General features: G+C 35.8%; 1 protein-coding gene across 2 annotated transcripts in view; it reads right to left on the reverse strand.

The window, feature by feature from the left end:
- Positions 1-34: 34 nt before the first annotated feature.
- Positions 35-15,255, reverse strand: part of SREK1IP1 (SREK1 interacting protein 1) — a 61,854-nt gene continuing 46,633 nt past the window's right edge. Inside the window, exons 4-5 of one of the 2 annotated variants that reach the window (XM_030844176.2) lie at positions 8,929-9,001; positions 35-6,195 (exon numbers count right to left, since the gene is read on the reverse strand). In XM_030844176.2, the coding sequence (XP_030700036.1) occupies positions 6,006-6,195; positions 8,929-9,001 (263 nt within the window). In that variant the 3' untranslated portion in view covers positions 35-6,005. Of the gene's footprint in view, positions 6,196-8,928; positions 9,002-10,445; positions 10,567-15,255 lie in introns of those variants that run through there. The other variant, XM_070045141.1, reaches the window with a different exon arrangement.

Consider the following 15,255-nt stretch of genomic DNA (forward strand, 5'->3'; position numbering starts at 1 on the left):
AACTCACCACGCACAAAGCAAGACACAGCTGCAGTTTTGATCATTCAATTAATTTATTAAACACCCACTAAGGTTTCTGATAGATTTCCATGTGCATAAGTTTACTTTTATTTGCTAATTAAGATGTTTCTACATTACATGAAATTATGTTAATACTTCAGGAGAAATTATAGAATTTATCAATAACAAGATAAGCACACCTATGTCAGTGAAGAACAATGAGAAGTTTATGTCACATTACCAGCACTTCACAAGTTTCTCACACCTCGAGGCAGTTATTTTTATAAGAGATGGTACTAGATAAGTAAATCTCGGGGAGGGGGGCGGCCTTATGAATGAGAAGTGGTGTGTTCTTAAGTCTCTTAGAAATCAACCTATGCCTTTTTTAGGGGATTTGCTGTATTATTGCCTTTATAAAAACTAACATTCAATAACAAAATGTATCACTATGTATAATCTGCATGATAAATATTTTCTGCAAGGGATAACCATAACAAAAATCCTTCACTGATAAAGTTCCTAAGGAATTTCTAGAATGAAAGTTATAAAACAAACAAGTTAGTTTTCTGGTCCAACCTAAGGCTACTGCAGTGGTATCACTTAGACATCTAGAAATAAAACCACAGTTTCTGCAAATTAAAATTGTTTTAAAAGATTTTTATTCATAAGTGTGATTTCTATTATAAGAACACAGACCTGGTCCTATAATGGAATTCAATAGGAAAAAAAAATTAATTTTAGGCTGGCTCTGCTGAACACATCTACCGTATTGTACAAAGTTTCTGTAGTTAGAAGACTAGCCTTTCAAAATGTGTCAAATACAGCTTCTCTGGTCTGCTGGGGGAAAAGAAAGGAATGCCTTATGGCTCTCAGGTATGCAAACTCAGGGTTAGAAACTTTTGGCCATTAGCCTGTCAAAATTTCTACTAAGAACTGGGGATTCCAGTGCTGTCCAGTAGAGGTTTCTGTGATGATGGAAATGTTCTTTCTATATCTGCACTGTCTGGCATGGTAGCCACTAGCCACATGTGGCTTACTCAGCACTTGAAATGTGGCTAGTGCAACTGAAGAGACACATTTTCATTTAATTAATCTAAATTTCAATAGCCACATGTGGCTACACTGACAGCATATTTCCAGATCATTATTGCAACACCCTTCTGCCAGTGTTGGATTTCACATTCAAAAAGAGTACAGTATTGCCAATGTTTAAATATTAAAATTGCTCAGAGTGTGTGTGAAGTCTGAAAGTTGAAACATTTCCATTACAAAAATGACATGTGGTCATAAAAGCAAAGAATTTTCATCTATTTTTGTGAAAGCACATAAAGTGTGGGTACTTCTTCATCTTTTATCCAGCTTTGATAAAAAACCCCCAGAAAATTGGCTATCTTGATACACAGATATTAATAATTATATTACTGATTAGATGTTGCCTCAGGTGAAAATCTAGGTTGAGGAAGTTAGTTAAGGCACTGGTAAGTCTACTTTTGTTGCTCAAGGGGAAGAGCAGAGGCCAGACAAGCAGCAGGAAACTTAGAGACTCAGGGCCAGCAAAATGCTCCTGGTTCCCCAGACTCTTCCCAACCTGTGGGACAGGCAAACTGGGGCTGGGCATGGCTGCATGCATCACGGGCTGTGCTCTACAAGAGGCAACCCAATTCTCTGGCGCTCTGCAAAATTTTAGAGGAGTTGGGAGGAGACAAGTGAGGTCGGAAGATCCTGGGCTTCGCAAGTGAAATTATCATTGAGCTGGCCTAACAAACCCTACTGTTCTTGGATGCCAACTGCCCAGGAAAATTGAGTCTCAGTACTTAGTATCAGTTGGAATCTGTGGAGCGCTCCCTGCCAAGCCAGGAAACCTGGGGGAGAGCAACAGGGCTATCTAGTAGACCAGCTGGTGTGTGTCACTGTGACTTTGAAGGAGTTGCACTTCGTAATATTGATTTAAATATTAAAATAGTCAAATCAATATTAAAAATATTAAAAGAAGCCTTACCAAATTACGACGGTCTGCCTTGAAAAATATATTCTAAAGGATTTATATCGACTGAAAATACTAACATAACAACACAATATATTCTGTCAGTCAAAAATAACCTAAAATAAAATTAAAAGCAAAACACATTTCAAATTATGTACATTTGCATGTAATTCTGGGGATGGGTCTGATTAAGAATATAGTAGCTTTTCAGAAGACTGTAATTTTTAGAAATCAGAACTTAGAAAAGTGGGCCTAGAATAAGAGATCAGATAATAGACTATCAAAGACTCAAATTATTTTCTATGTGGGCTTTTAATGAGACTAATTTCATCCTTTAAAACCTGTGGGATTGGATTATGAAATGGATGAAACCAAACCTCAATAAAAGTCATTTCTTTCCTTAAAACTCTCTAATGGCGTCTCTTGCTTAGAGATAAAGGCCAAGCTCCCATAGATGGAACATAAAACCTCCTTCTCTTGTACCTGAGAACTTAGAATGGTGGTCTCGATTCTTACCACTCCTGCCCCACACAGGGCTTATAATTCTTGACACACACGCCCCAGCTTTTTCTATTGTGGGCTTTGTTCACTGTACTCATTCTGTCAACTCCCACTCTCATCCTCAATCAAAATGCACTGCAGGCATTACTTTTTCTAGGTAGCCTCTTCTAACTTCTCCAGACTATGTTAGGTATTCCTGTGTGTTTCTATAAACCCAGTTACTGCACTTAATATCTAATGATGAGTTCTGCTGTTTCTCCTACCAACTAAACTGTGAATTCCTTTCAGGGAAGCAAATGTGTCTTATTTATCTCCGTATCCCTGGTATTTAACATAGTGTTTGCCATGCTAGGCACTCAGTAAATGTTTATTGAAGAAAGGACCCAATGGCATTTAACAAGACTATTATTGATAACTCTTCAATCTAGTTTAATTGAAGGTAACCTAGGCCTATGTAATTTTAGACAGAATGAGTCATAAATACAGACACACACAGTTGTTTTACTCACTGATGTTTTAGCCTCAAAGAACCAAAGATGTAAACAGATATGTATTAAGTATGAAGAACTGGGGATCCCTCTGAGAGCTTTTAGCCAACAGAAGATATGGAGAAAAGAAATACGGAACTGTATGGGGCGTAGGTCCATCAGCCTAAAAGCAATAGTCTCAAAGTATTCAGATAATCAGGTTACAGATACAAATCTAAACATAAATTCTGTCTGCATCTAGTGAAAATAACATACACTGGGTGGTAAGGATATGAACCAAATACTAATTATCTGCTTAAAGAAGTAACATGTGTTTAACAGTTACATTAATAAATTCAACTTTTACAGTTTACAGAATGCTACCTGCTTATCTGTAACAATTTATAAATGAATATAATAATTTATATTCTAAATGAAAATAATTTCTAAAATAATATTATTTGAAGTATTGATAATCATATATATTAAGAACTAGAAGGGATCTTAGAGATAATTTGGTACAATATTTTATAGATGAAAGACATCAAGGCCCAGCGAAGGTAAATTACTTTGTTGAAGGTCACACAGGTAGCCAGAACGACTAGGACTTGTGTTTTTGGCCACCGTGCGGCATGCGGGATCTTAGTTCCCGGACCAGGGATTGAACCCCTGCCCCTTCAATGGAAGCGCGGACAACTAGGACTTTTGGATTTTTACTATTAAGTTCAGTTTTCCTTATGCTACATATTGCCTGAGAGGAAATGTCACTAATTTTCTCCTACAATATATTAGTGAGATTTGCATCCAAACCCAATAATAACAAGATCACTTCAGAAGAAAATTACTTTAGTAAAAATACATGAATTTTATTCAGATGAGCTCTTTCATAAACTATTCTCAGACTATGGGAAATTTACTCAAGAATAATTCCAAGAGTTTCTTCTGGGGAAAAAAATTACTGAACGTTAAAATCTTTTAATTTGCGAACCCTTATTAGGTAATGAGGCCTGAATTTTATATAACTCTCCTGAGCCACTGATTGTCTCAGCATCCAGATAACAAATCTGATAAGCCAACTTATTATCTCTACAATTAACAGAAGTAAAACTCACAAATAACTGGATCAACTCTTGTGTCACTACAATTATTTTTAACCATGTTACACACTCAATAGGAGACCATATGTTTGCATGTAGCATTTTCTAATAATTTTTTAAAGTTTTTTTTTACTTATTTTTCTCATACTGATAACCAAAGGATTGTATTTTCCTAAAATATAGTTTTCAAAAATACATAAACTACAGCAAAGGCAAAACAAACCCTTAAAAACCTAGTAGCTCTGTGTTTCTCTCCAAATAACTGACTAAGCTATTTAAACAAAAGGATTTCTTTTTAAGGAGGCCATAGGACTAAGTTAGGTTATGGAAAAGCTACAAGTGTGAGCACTTCCATGGCTGTAATGTTAGAAAAGGGATGTGGATGTAGCTTCCCTAGAATCTGTACAAGGTAAGCATATGCTAAGAGGAGTTATGAGGCTCTCCCAGTCTTACTGAGGTCATGCCAGATAGGAGTGCTGGGTGAAGGAAGAATCAGTACACCTTTCCAGCCTGAGAGGTTATGTGTACTTACCTGATTTCATCATAATGAATTCACCTGCAGCCATGTCTGTAGGCTACCAATTTGAAAATTTATAACTGCACCACAGTGAGGTACTTACAATCTTTGGTGCTGTACCATGATAATTAGTTGACTTTCGATGCTGCTACAATAAGTATTTAACTTATTGGACATAAGGGATATCCAAGTATCACTGAGAAATTAAAAAAATGTAGAAACATTTATATCTACAACTATGTGTTTGAAAATGCTAACTCATATAAAATTTCCATTGTTATATAAAGGCTTTCATGATGTAACTCCCTGACTCTTAAATTTTAAAAAATACAGAATAAAATTCTTAATCCTAAATTTTTGTCACTGCTCCTGAGGTTTATGATTGAAGTCAAAGAGAGAAACACCCCAAACTAGTCATTTATGAAACCATAAATTCAGTGGAAACCTGCTTCAAAACTACAAATTATTTCAGACAAATATATATGTATGTTCACATTTATAAAAAATTTCCACATTACTCATAGAAACAAGCGTCATAAAATTTACAGACCGAATACAATAAAAATCAGTTCTAATGAAGATTTAGCTGTTATCCTCCTAAATAAAAAGTTCTGTGTTTGAGGTAACTCTTTAAGACATGCCAATATGGCATATTTGTAAAACAACCCAGGAGTCTATCTTAAAAATCCTGCCCAACACAGCATCATCTCTATGAGACCTACAAGTAGGCTGAACTAGACTTGTCTTTTTAAGCAAGGAAGAAATATTTTGTTACAAAAACCAAGGAGGCAGGTACTAGAAACTCTGCATCTCAGAAAACAGTGAAATTTTGTTATAAATACTTTCATTATCATCTTCCTGCTGATGCCATTCATTTAAAAAGTTCTAGTCAAGACCAATAAAGCAGCTTCATCTCCTGTGACATCCAAAAAAAGCCAAGATTTAAAAACAACAGTGAAAAACTTCACTCTCATTATACATTATCATAGGATATAAAGCTATGAAAATTTTCAGTGTCAAGCGCAAAGCATTATCCCCTACCTCACTTTAACACTGGAAGGTGGACACTTAATTCAGCAGTACTCATTAACTGCTAAGTATATTGCCTGTGTTGACTGTAGTAAAGCCATTTACAATCAACTTATAAAGTAATAACACTAGCCAGACACACACACAGAGGAATACCAAAAACGATGAGTTTTGTTGCACAAATATCCATACTTGGGGCATGGCTATCAGGTAATAAGACTGATTCAATACTCTATAATCATAGTACATTAAAATACTGCCAGACAGTAATGGCCCCATATATGAAAAAATGTCTATATGGAAAAGGCTGTGATTTATTGCCAAGCATAATTATATAGCAAATTTCAAGGAAAGTCTAATAATTTTCAAAACCATATTTTTAAATTTAATGGGTCAGGCCAAAGTCTCAGTTACTTTTTGGAGATTTCAGAACTATTAGGGGCAGAGGAATGCTTTTCCTTTTTTCTCTTCTTTTTGTCCTTTTTGTGATGCTTCCCCTTTTTTGACTTACTCTTTTTCTCTTTTTTCTTTTCTTTCTTCTGATATCTTTGTTTCTTTTGTTTTGAAGTGTCCTCTTCAGTGGAACTGGATGAATAAGACCTATGAGTAATAATGCATGCTGACTGATAATTGTATTTATGGTTGATGGGTACATTTAAATGGAATTTGAACTGCCTTAAATCCTTCTTGGAATAAGGTGGGAGTATAAATATAAAGGAATTCAAACAAAATGTGCTTTATATATTTGTATTCTCTTAAAATACGGTATTCAGAGTTTTTGCCACTTAGCCAGAGAAACTAACAAAACAAATGTCTCTATTCTGCTCAGTTCTAGTTATGAGTTTTAAATTCAGTAAGGATGAAATAATTTTTCTGTGATTTTCAGTTTTTCATCCTGTGTACCCTTCAAAATCTTTCTTATAAGGCAAAGAAAATGTCATTTACCAACCCTCATTATATACACAATTCACTTGTGTATATAATAACTTGTTCGCATATTCTCTTAAAAGAGCCACAAAGGATACAATTATATAAAAAGGGCTACAGTTGTACCTCCGTATAAATGAATGAAAGCTGAAAATTAGCAAAATAAAAGCACTTTTGTTTTATTTTATTTTTCAAGTACTTGATTCTTTTACATGCAGAGTGATACAGATGAACACTTGCATTCTGAAATAATTTTCACTAGTTACAGAAAGAATGCTTTTAAATGTATACTCTATATAAATGAATGAGAATAACTTATCATTATACTTTATTTTTCTTATATTACTCGAATACTAAATTGGGAGAATAAACTGTAGAATTCTTTCCTCTAATGAAAAATAACAAAAAACGAACAAAAAACCCCATCTCTCTTAAGAGATGTATAAAAAGATGTGCAACACTATCCAGACCCCAAATATGTGTGACTGAACAGAAACTGAGTTAATTTAAAATCTAAAAGGCATCCCAGAGATAGCTGAGTGATCTAAACATTAGAAGTTAAAACCCAAACTAAGAAAACGTAAAAGACATACAGTAGAAGGCAAAGTAAACAACATGAGACTACAAGGTTGTGTCTGTAGAGTGACTCACTGAGAATTCCTTGACTGCCTTCCTTGATCAGGGACTCTCAGCCTCCCCCCGTTTCTGTAACATTGTGTTCCTTCCTTTTCCTTGTCCATCTTCTCAGACTCTGGCCATCTCCTGAGCTTATTTTCTCATGTATTCTCTTGCACTCTCTTCAACTCTTTTCTCAACTCTTGCCTACTTTCCTGTTTAAAGACCTGCTTGACCTCTACATTCTAACCAGCGCTGCTTCTCAGCCTGCACTTTTTTCTTTGGCTTTCTGGACCTGGGTTCTCTTTAAGGCAGAATGTTACACTTTGGCAGAGCAACCACATCAGGTGGCATTACCTTTGCTAAGTGTACTTAGAAAAGTTCTTTTAATTTCAGGCCCTGTCTGAGGTGGGTGAGGCCCAAGGTAGAGAGGCTTGAGTAAATAATATGTTACTCTAAAATCAGTACATGAAAATTTGGAAGAAAACAGAAAATCTCACTTCTCCTGTAAGCAATCCACATGCTGTGCCAATGCAAATGATTAAACAATACACTCATCAGACTACACAATACACTGAGCTCTACCTTCCTGTGTTAGTTCTTAAACATTATTAACTCCCAACACCTGAAAGTGAGTTAACTTTTCCAATTTATAAAGTAGCTGAGGGTGTTAGAATGTATATATTACATGCTCTATAAAAACCACAAAGTGACAACACCTGATGTGCAGAACCTGCTGTCAGAGAACTAAGGTCCAAGCTAGATATTACTACCTGCTAAATGCCCTAAAAAGTGTCTATGTGTACATGTTTATTCTAGTGTAAATGAAAGTGCACTCATGAACCAAGGAAGAAGTTGCCTCTTAAGTCTTTTGATCAATTTCTTTAACCAGTTTTTGTTAAAAGAGTTGATAGTAAAAATTCATAGGTGGCTGATGAGAATTCTGAAAGATCTGAAGGTATCTTCAGCATGACAAATGAGTACATAAATCCTATTAATAAATTAATTTCTTAGCCATGGCAATGATATTTTAAGAATACAAATATTTAAGCTCCAAATTCATACATATGAGGACAAAATATATATGTGAAGAATTTAGACATACGTCCAATTAAAAACTTAACTTATGTTCTAAAACTTAAAAATTCTAGAATACAAATAGAATACATAAAAGAAGTGGGTGGAAATGTCATGAAGAACCTAGGGGTAAGACAGGAATAAAGACACGGACCTACTAGAGAATGGACTTGAGGATATGGGGAGGGGGAAGGGTAAGCTGTGACAAAGCGAGAGAGAGGCATGGACATGTATACACTACCAAATGTAAGGTAGATAGCTAGTGGGAAGCAGCCTCATAGCACAGGGAGATCAGCTCGGTGCTTTGTGATGGTCTGGAGAGGTGGGATAGGGAGGGTGGGAGGGAGGGAGATGCAAGAGGGAAGAGATGGGAACATATGTATATGTATAACTGATTCACTTTGTTATAAAGCAGAAACTAACACACCATTGTAAAGCAATTATACTCTAATAAAGATTAAAAAAAAAAAAAGCGGGCGGGGCTGTTATTTATTTATACCTTGATTTGCTCCAAAAAAGAAAATTTAAGGTGGCTGAGTGCTGACTTTATTTTTGATTCCTGACATGAAGGATTTTGTTATTTTCAGAAACAACTGAACATCTAACTTTCATTAAGATAATATTAAATTAACTGGACTATAACATGAAAAATAAAATTTTATAATCCATCTAGATCCATAGTCCTGCTTTTTTAAAAAAAATGTTAAAAAATACCTTTTCCTTTTTTTTTTCAACTTGATTTTCTCTTTGCTTTTTGCTTTTTTCTTCTCCTCTTCTTCATTTATTCCTGTGTGTTGAGGGGAAAGAATCAGGTCACCATCAGTTTATATACTAATATGGTATGTATACATTTTTTGATTTTGGTTGTTGGTTGGTGAATTTCACTGTTAGGATACTGCACTTTTTTTGTAACAATGTCCCCTTTCTTGATTATTTTTACTCATTAAAAACATTATAAAAGTACTATATGCTTTTAATACAGATTTCAAGTCTACTAAGTACATTAAGTAAAAAATTCAAATATTTCATTTCTAATTCCTAAAGCAAATCAATGTCGACTGTTTGGTGGGTACTATTCCAGGCCTTAAGAAACGAAACAATACAATCATGTATAATTTTAAAAATCTTCTTTTTCAAGCAAAATTAGGATCATGAAATCCTAGGGTCATGGGACAATAACCACATCTAATATTTATGTCGTTGGTATCTCGGAAGGAGAGAATACATACTATTCTCTATCTTGTTTATTAAATACACAATTTGGTGTGTATTCTTCTAAGCTTTCTCTATATATAACCAAATACACACAAACATTCACTTATACAAACATAATTACATGTAAGTCCCGTTTTTATGTCATTTGAAAAATGGATTGTGGCATATAATACATATGTTCCAACTTATTTCTTTCACTTAACACTTTTTTTGATACTCTTTTATTCTAACACCATTTGCTGAAAAGACTATTCTTTCTGTACAGAACTGCCTTTTCACCTCTGTCAAAAATCAATTGAACTTCTGCTTCTAGGAAGATGAAGTAGATGTACTTTTCCTATTCCTCCCATTAAATATAACTACAAACCCCAGACATTACAAAAACAAGCATAAGAAGACTGTAAAAGGTGGAAAGACAGACACTAGCTAGGGATCTTGAAATCCAGAAAACGACACACCGCTGAGTTCCCTGAAATTTCTTTTTGCTTTATATAGCCTAAACTTACAGCTGAAGAAGCCGGCAACCTGGCAATATCAACAGGTGCAGACAAAAATACCCCAACAATAGCCTGCTCTCTCTAGCCAAAGGACCAAGAAAGGGACAGCCTAGTGACAGGAAACTTTTAGATAGTAACTGCCATTTCCAGCCAAACACCACAGAAAAAAATGGGGCACCACCCCCACCCATATTACCAAAGGCTGAGTGAAGAACACAGACTTCCCCCCGTGAGTCTGTGATGAGACATCTCAATCCCCCTTCCTGAGAAGTCTAAGTGGTGAGACAAACTTTCATCCCCACTGACCAGTAATAAGACCTCCATTAACAGTGTCAGTGGAGACCACGCAACGAGCCTGGACTGCCAACCCCACCCAGCAGTAATGAGGCACTCCTCCCCTCCATGCTTAAGTATTGTCAGAAGAGACCTAATGAAAGTCAGTGTTTTCACTGTCACCCAGGGGTAACAAGACTACCCTCACCATGGTGTCAGGGGGCACCACACAGGGAGCTGAAATTCCGACCTTCACCCAGCAGTAAGAAGAAGCCGTGTCCACCTTAGGTTTTGGTAGAGGCTGAGTGGTGAAACTGAACTTTTATTTTCATCTGGCAGGAACAAGTTGGCATCCTCAATTTTCCTTCTGGAGTGGTACCAGAGAAAATCAGATAAAACAAAAGGTTTAAAGAAAAGCCAGAGTTTTATATATGTCCAAATTTCAACTGAAAAGAAATCATCAAATGAAGAACCGGAAAGACCTCTAATTGAATACAAAATTAAGCAACAGATGACAACACCACAATGACAGAAATATTAGAATTATCTGAAAAAGACTTCAATGCAGCCATCATAAAAATGCTTCAATGGGCAACTATGAACATGCTTGAAACAATGAAAAAACAGAAATCCCCAAAGAAATAAAAAAATCCAAAGAAGAGGGCTTCCCTGGTGGCTCAGTGGTTAAGAATCCACCTGCCAATGCAGGGGACACAGGTTTGATCCCTGGTCTGGGAAGATCCCACGTGTCGCGGAGCAACTAAGCCTGTGTGCCACAAATACTAAGCCTGCACTCTACAGCCCGCATGTCACAACTACTGAAGCCCGCACACCTAGAGCCCATGCTCCACAACAAGAGAAGCCATGACAATGAGAAGCCCGTGCACTGCAACAAAGACTAGCTCCTGCTCGTTGCAACTAGAGAAAGCCTGCACACAGCAACAAAGACCCAACACAGCCAAAAATAAAAACAAATAAATTAATTAATTTTAAAAAAAATCTAAGAAGAAACAAATAGAAATTTTAGAACTAAAAATACAATAAACTGAAATTAAAAACTCAGTGGAAGGGCTCAAGAGCAGAATGGAAACACAGAGGAAATAATCACTGAACAGGAAGACAAAACAATATAAATCACCCTATCTGAATGATGGAGAGAAAAAAGACTTAAAAAGAACAGAGCTTCAGAAAGCTGTGGGATAACAGCAAAAGAGCTAATATTTATGTCATTAGAGTCCTGCAAAGCAAGGATAAAGGAGGCTAAAAAAAAAGGTGCTTGAAGAAATAATTGCTGAAAACTTCCTAAATTTGGTAAGACATAAACCTACAAACTCAAAATAAATTCAAAGAAATTCATATCAAGACACATCATAACTAAGCTTCTGAAAACTAATGACAAAGAAAAAATATTGAAAACAGTCAGAGATAAATGATATGTTACTTATAGAAGCAAAACACTTAGAATGAAAGCACATTTCTTATCAGAAAAGATGGAAGCCAGAATGAAGTGGAATCCTGGAATCCTCTACCCAGTGAAAATATTCTTCAAAAATGAAAAGACAGATGGCTTCACAGGCGAATTCTATCAAACGTTTAGAGAACAGCTAACACCCATCCTTCTCAAACTCTTCCAAAATATAGCAGAGGGAGGAATACTCCCAAACTCATGCCACAAGGCCACCATCACTCTGATAACAAAACCAGACAAAGATGTCACAAAGAAAGAACACTACAGGCCAATAACACTGATGGACAGAGATACAAAAATCCTCAACAAAATACTAGCAAACACAATCCAACAGCACATTAAAAGGATCATACACCATGATTAAGTGGGGCATACCCCAGGGATGCAAGGATTCTTCAATATACGCAAATCAATGTGATACACCATATTAACAAATTGAAGGAGAAAACCCATATAATCATCTCAATAGATGCAGAGAAAGCTTTTCACAAAATTCAACACCCATTTATGATAAAAACTCTCCAGAAAGTAAGCATAGAGGCAACTTACCTCAACATAATAAAGGCCATATATGACAAACCCACAGCTAACATCATCCTCAAGGGTGAAAAACTGAAACCATTTCCACTAAGATCAGGAACAAGAAAACGTTGCCCACTCTCACCACTCTTCTTCAACATAGTTTTGGAAGTCTTAGCCACAGCAATCAGAGAAGAAAAAGAAATAAAAGGAATCCAAATAGGAAAAGAAGAAGTAAAGCTGTCACGGTTTGCACATGACACGATACTATACATAGAGAATCTTAAAGATGCTACCAGAAAACTACTAGAGCTAATCAATGAATTTGGTAAAGTAGCAGGATACAAAATTAATGCACAGAAATTTCTTGCATTCCTATACACTAATGATGAAAAATCTGAAAGTGAAATCAAGAAAACACTCCCATTTACCACTGCAACAAAAAGAATAAAGTATCTAGGAATAAACCTAACTAAGGAGACAAAAGACCTGTATGCAGAAAATTATAAGACAGTGATGAAAGAAATTAAAGATGATACAAATAGATGGAGAGATATACCATGTTCTTGGATTGGTAGAATCAACATTGTGAAAATGACTCTACTACCCAAAGCACTCTACAGAGTCAATGCAATCCCTATCAAACTACCACTGGCATTTTTCACAGAACTAGAACAAAAAAATCTCACAATTTGTATGGAAACACAAAAGACCCTGAATAGCCAAAGCAATCTTGAGAAACAAAAACAGAGCTGGAGGAATCAGGCTCCCTGACTACAGACTATACTACAAAGCTACAGTAATTAAGACCGTATGGTACTGGTACAAAAACAGAAATATAGATCAATGGAACAGGATAGAAAGCCCAGAGATAAACCCACGCACATATGGTCACCTTATCTTTGATAAAGGAGGCAAGAATATACAGTGGAGAAAAGACAGCCTCTTAAATAAGTGGTGCTGAGAAAACTGGAGAGCTACATGTAAAAGAATGCAATTAGAACATTCCCTAACACCATACACAAAAATAAACTCAAAATGGATTAAAGAACTAAATGTAAGGCCAGACACTATTAAAGTGTTAGAGGAAAACATAGGCAGAACACTCTATGACATAAATCACAGCAAGATCCTTTTTGACACACCTCCTAGAGAAATGGAAATAAAAACAAAAATAAACAAATGGGACCTAATGAAACTTAAAAGCTTTTGCACAGCAAAGGAAACCATAAGCAAGATGAAAAGACAACTCTCAGAATGGGAGAAAATATTTCCAAATGAAGCAACTGACAAAGGATTAATCTCCAAAATTTACAAGCAGCTCATGCAGCTCAGTATCAAAAAAACAAACAACCCAATCCAAAAATGGGCAGAAGACCTAAATAGAAATTTCTCCAAAGAAGACATACAGATTGCCAACAAACACATGAAAGAATGCTCAACATTATTAATCATTAGAGAAATGCATATCAAAACTACAATGAGATATCACCTCACACAAGTCAGAATGGCCATCATCAAACAATAATGCTGGAGAGGGTGTGGAGAAAAGGGAACCCTCTTGCACTGTTGGTGGGAATGTAAACTGCTACAGCCACTATGGAGAAGGGAGATTCCTTAAAAAACTAAAAATAGAACCATCATATGACCCAGCAATCCCACTACTGGGCATATACCCCGAGAAAAACTTAATTCAAAAAGAGTCATGTACCACAATGTTCATTGCAGCTATATTTACAATAGCCAGGACATGGAAGCAACCTAAGTGTCCATCAACAGACGAATGGATAAACAAGATGTGGCACATATATATACAATGGAATATTACTCAGCCATAAAAAGAGACGAAATTGAGTTATTTGTAGTGAGGTGCATGGACCTAGAGTCTGTCATACAGAGTGAAGTAAGTCAGAAAGAGAAAAACAAATACTGTATGCTAACATATATATATATATATGGAATCTAAAAATAAGAAAAATGGTCATGAAGAACCTAGGGGCAAGACAGGAATAGAGACGCAGACCTACTAGAGAATGGACTTGAGGATATGGGGAGGGGGATGGGTAAGCTGGTACAAAGTGAGAGAGAGGCATGGACATATATACACTACCAAATGTAAAATAGATAGCTAGTGGGAAGCAGCCACATAGCACAGGGAGATTAGCTTGGTGTTTTGTGACCACCTAGAGGGGTGGGATAGGGAGGGTGGGAGGGAGGGAGACGCAAGAGGGAAGAGATATGGGGATATATGTACATGTATAACTGATTCACTTTGTTATAAAGCAGAAACTAACACACCATTGTAAAACAATTATACTCCAATAAAGATGTTAAAAAAAATGAAAAGAAATCAAGATGTTCTCAGATAAAGGAAAACTAAAAGAATCTGTCACCAGCAGACATTCCCCAAAAGAATGGCTACAGGAAGATATCTAAAGGAAAGGAAATGTTGTAACATCAAGAAGAAAGAACACAGTAAGCAAAAATATGGGTGCAACAGGCTTTCTTTCTTTTGAATTTCTAAATTTTGTTTGAGGGTGGAAGCAAAAACTATAACAGTGTCTGATGTAGTTCTATGTGTATGCAGGGAACATATTGAGGATGACTATAAATGGGAGAGGGTAAAAGTACATAAAGAGAGGTTAGTTTTCTACATTTCACTTGAACTAGTAAAATGACAACACCAGTAGATTATGATAAATTATGTATACATAATGTAATACCTAGAGTAACCATTGAAAATGTTATACAGAACACTACAGAAAAAATTTTAAACATTATGGATATATTCAAAGACACTATAGATACATCAAAATGGAACTGTACAAGTGTTCAAGTGACACTATAGTGAAATCAAAGCACTATAGACAATCCTAAAAAAATACTCCATGGGAACCCACAGAAAGGTAGGGAAAAAAAAGAACAGAGAAATAAAAGAACAGAATAATCAGAAAACAAATAATAAAATGGTAGAGTTAAGCCCTAACATATAATTATATTAAACTTCAAAAGAATACCAATGGGGCTTCCCTGGTGGCGCAGTGGTTGAGAATCTGCCTGCTAATGCAG

Source organism: Globicephala melas, chromosome 3 (genome assembly GCF_963455315.2).
Source record: "Globicephala melas chromosome 3, mGloMel1.2, whole genome shotgun sequence".
Lineage (NCBI taxonomy): Eukaryota > Metazoa > Chordata > Mammalia > Artiodactyla > Delphinidae > Globicephala > Globicephala melas.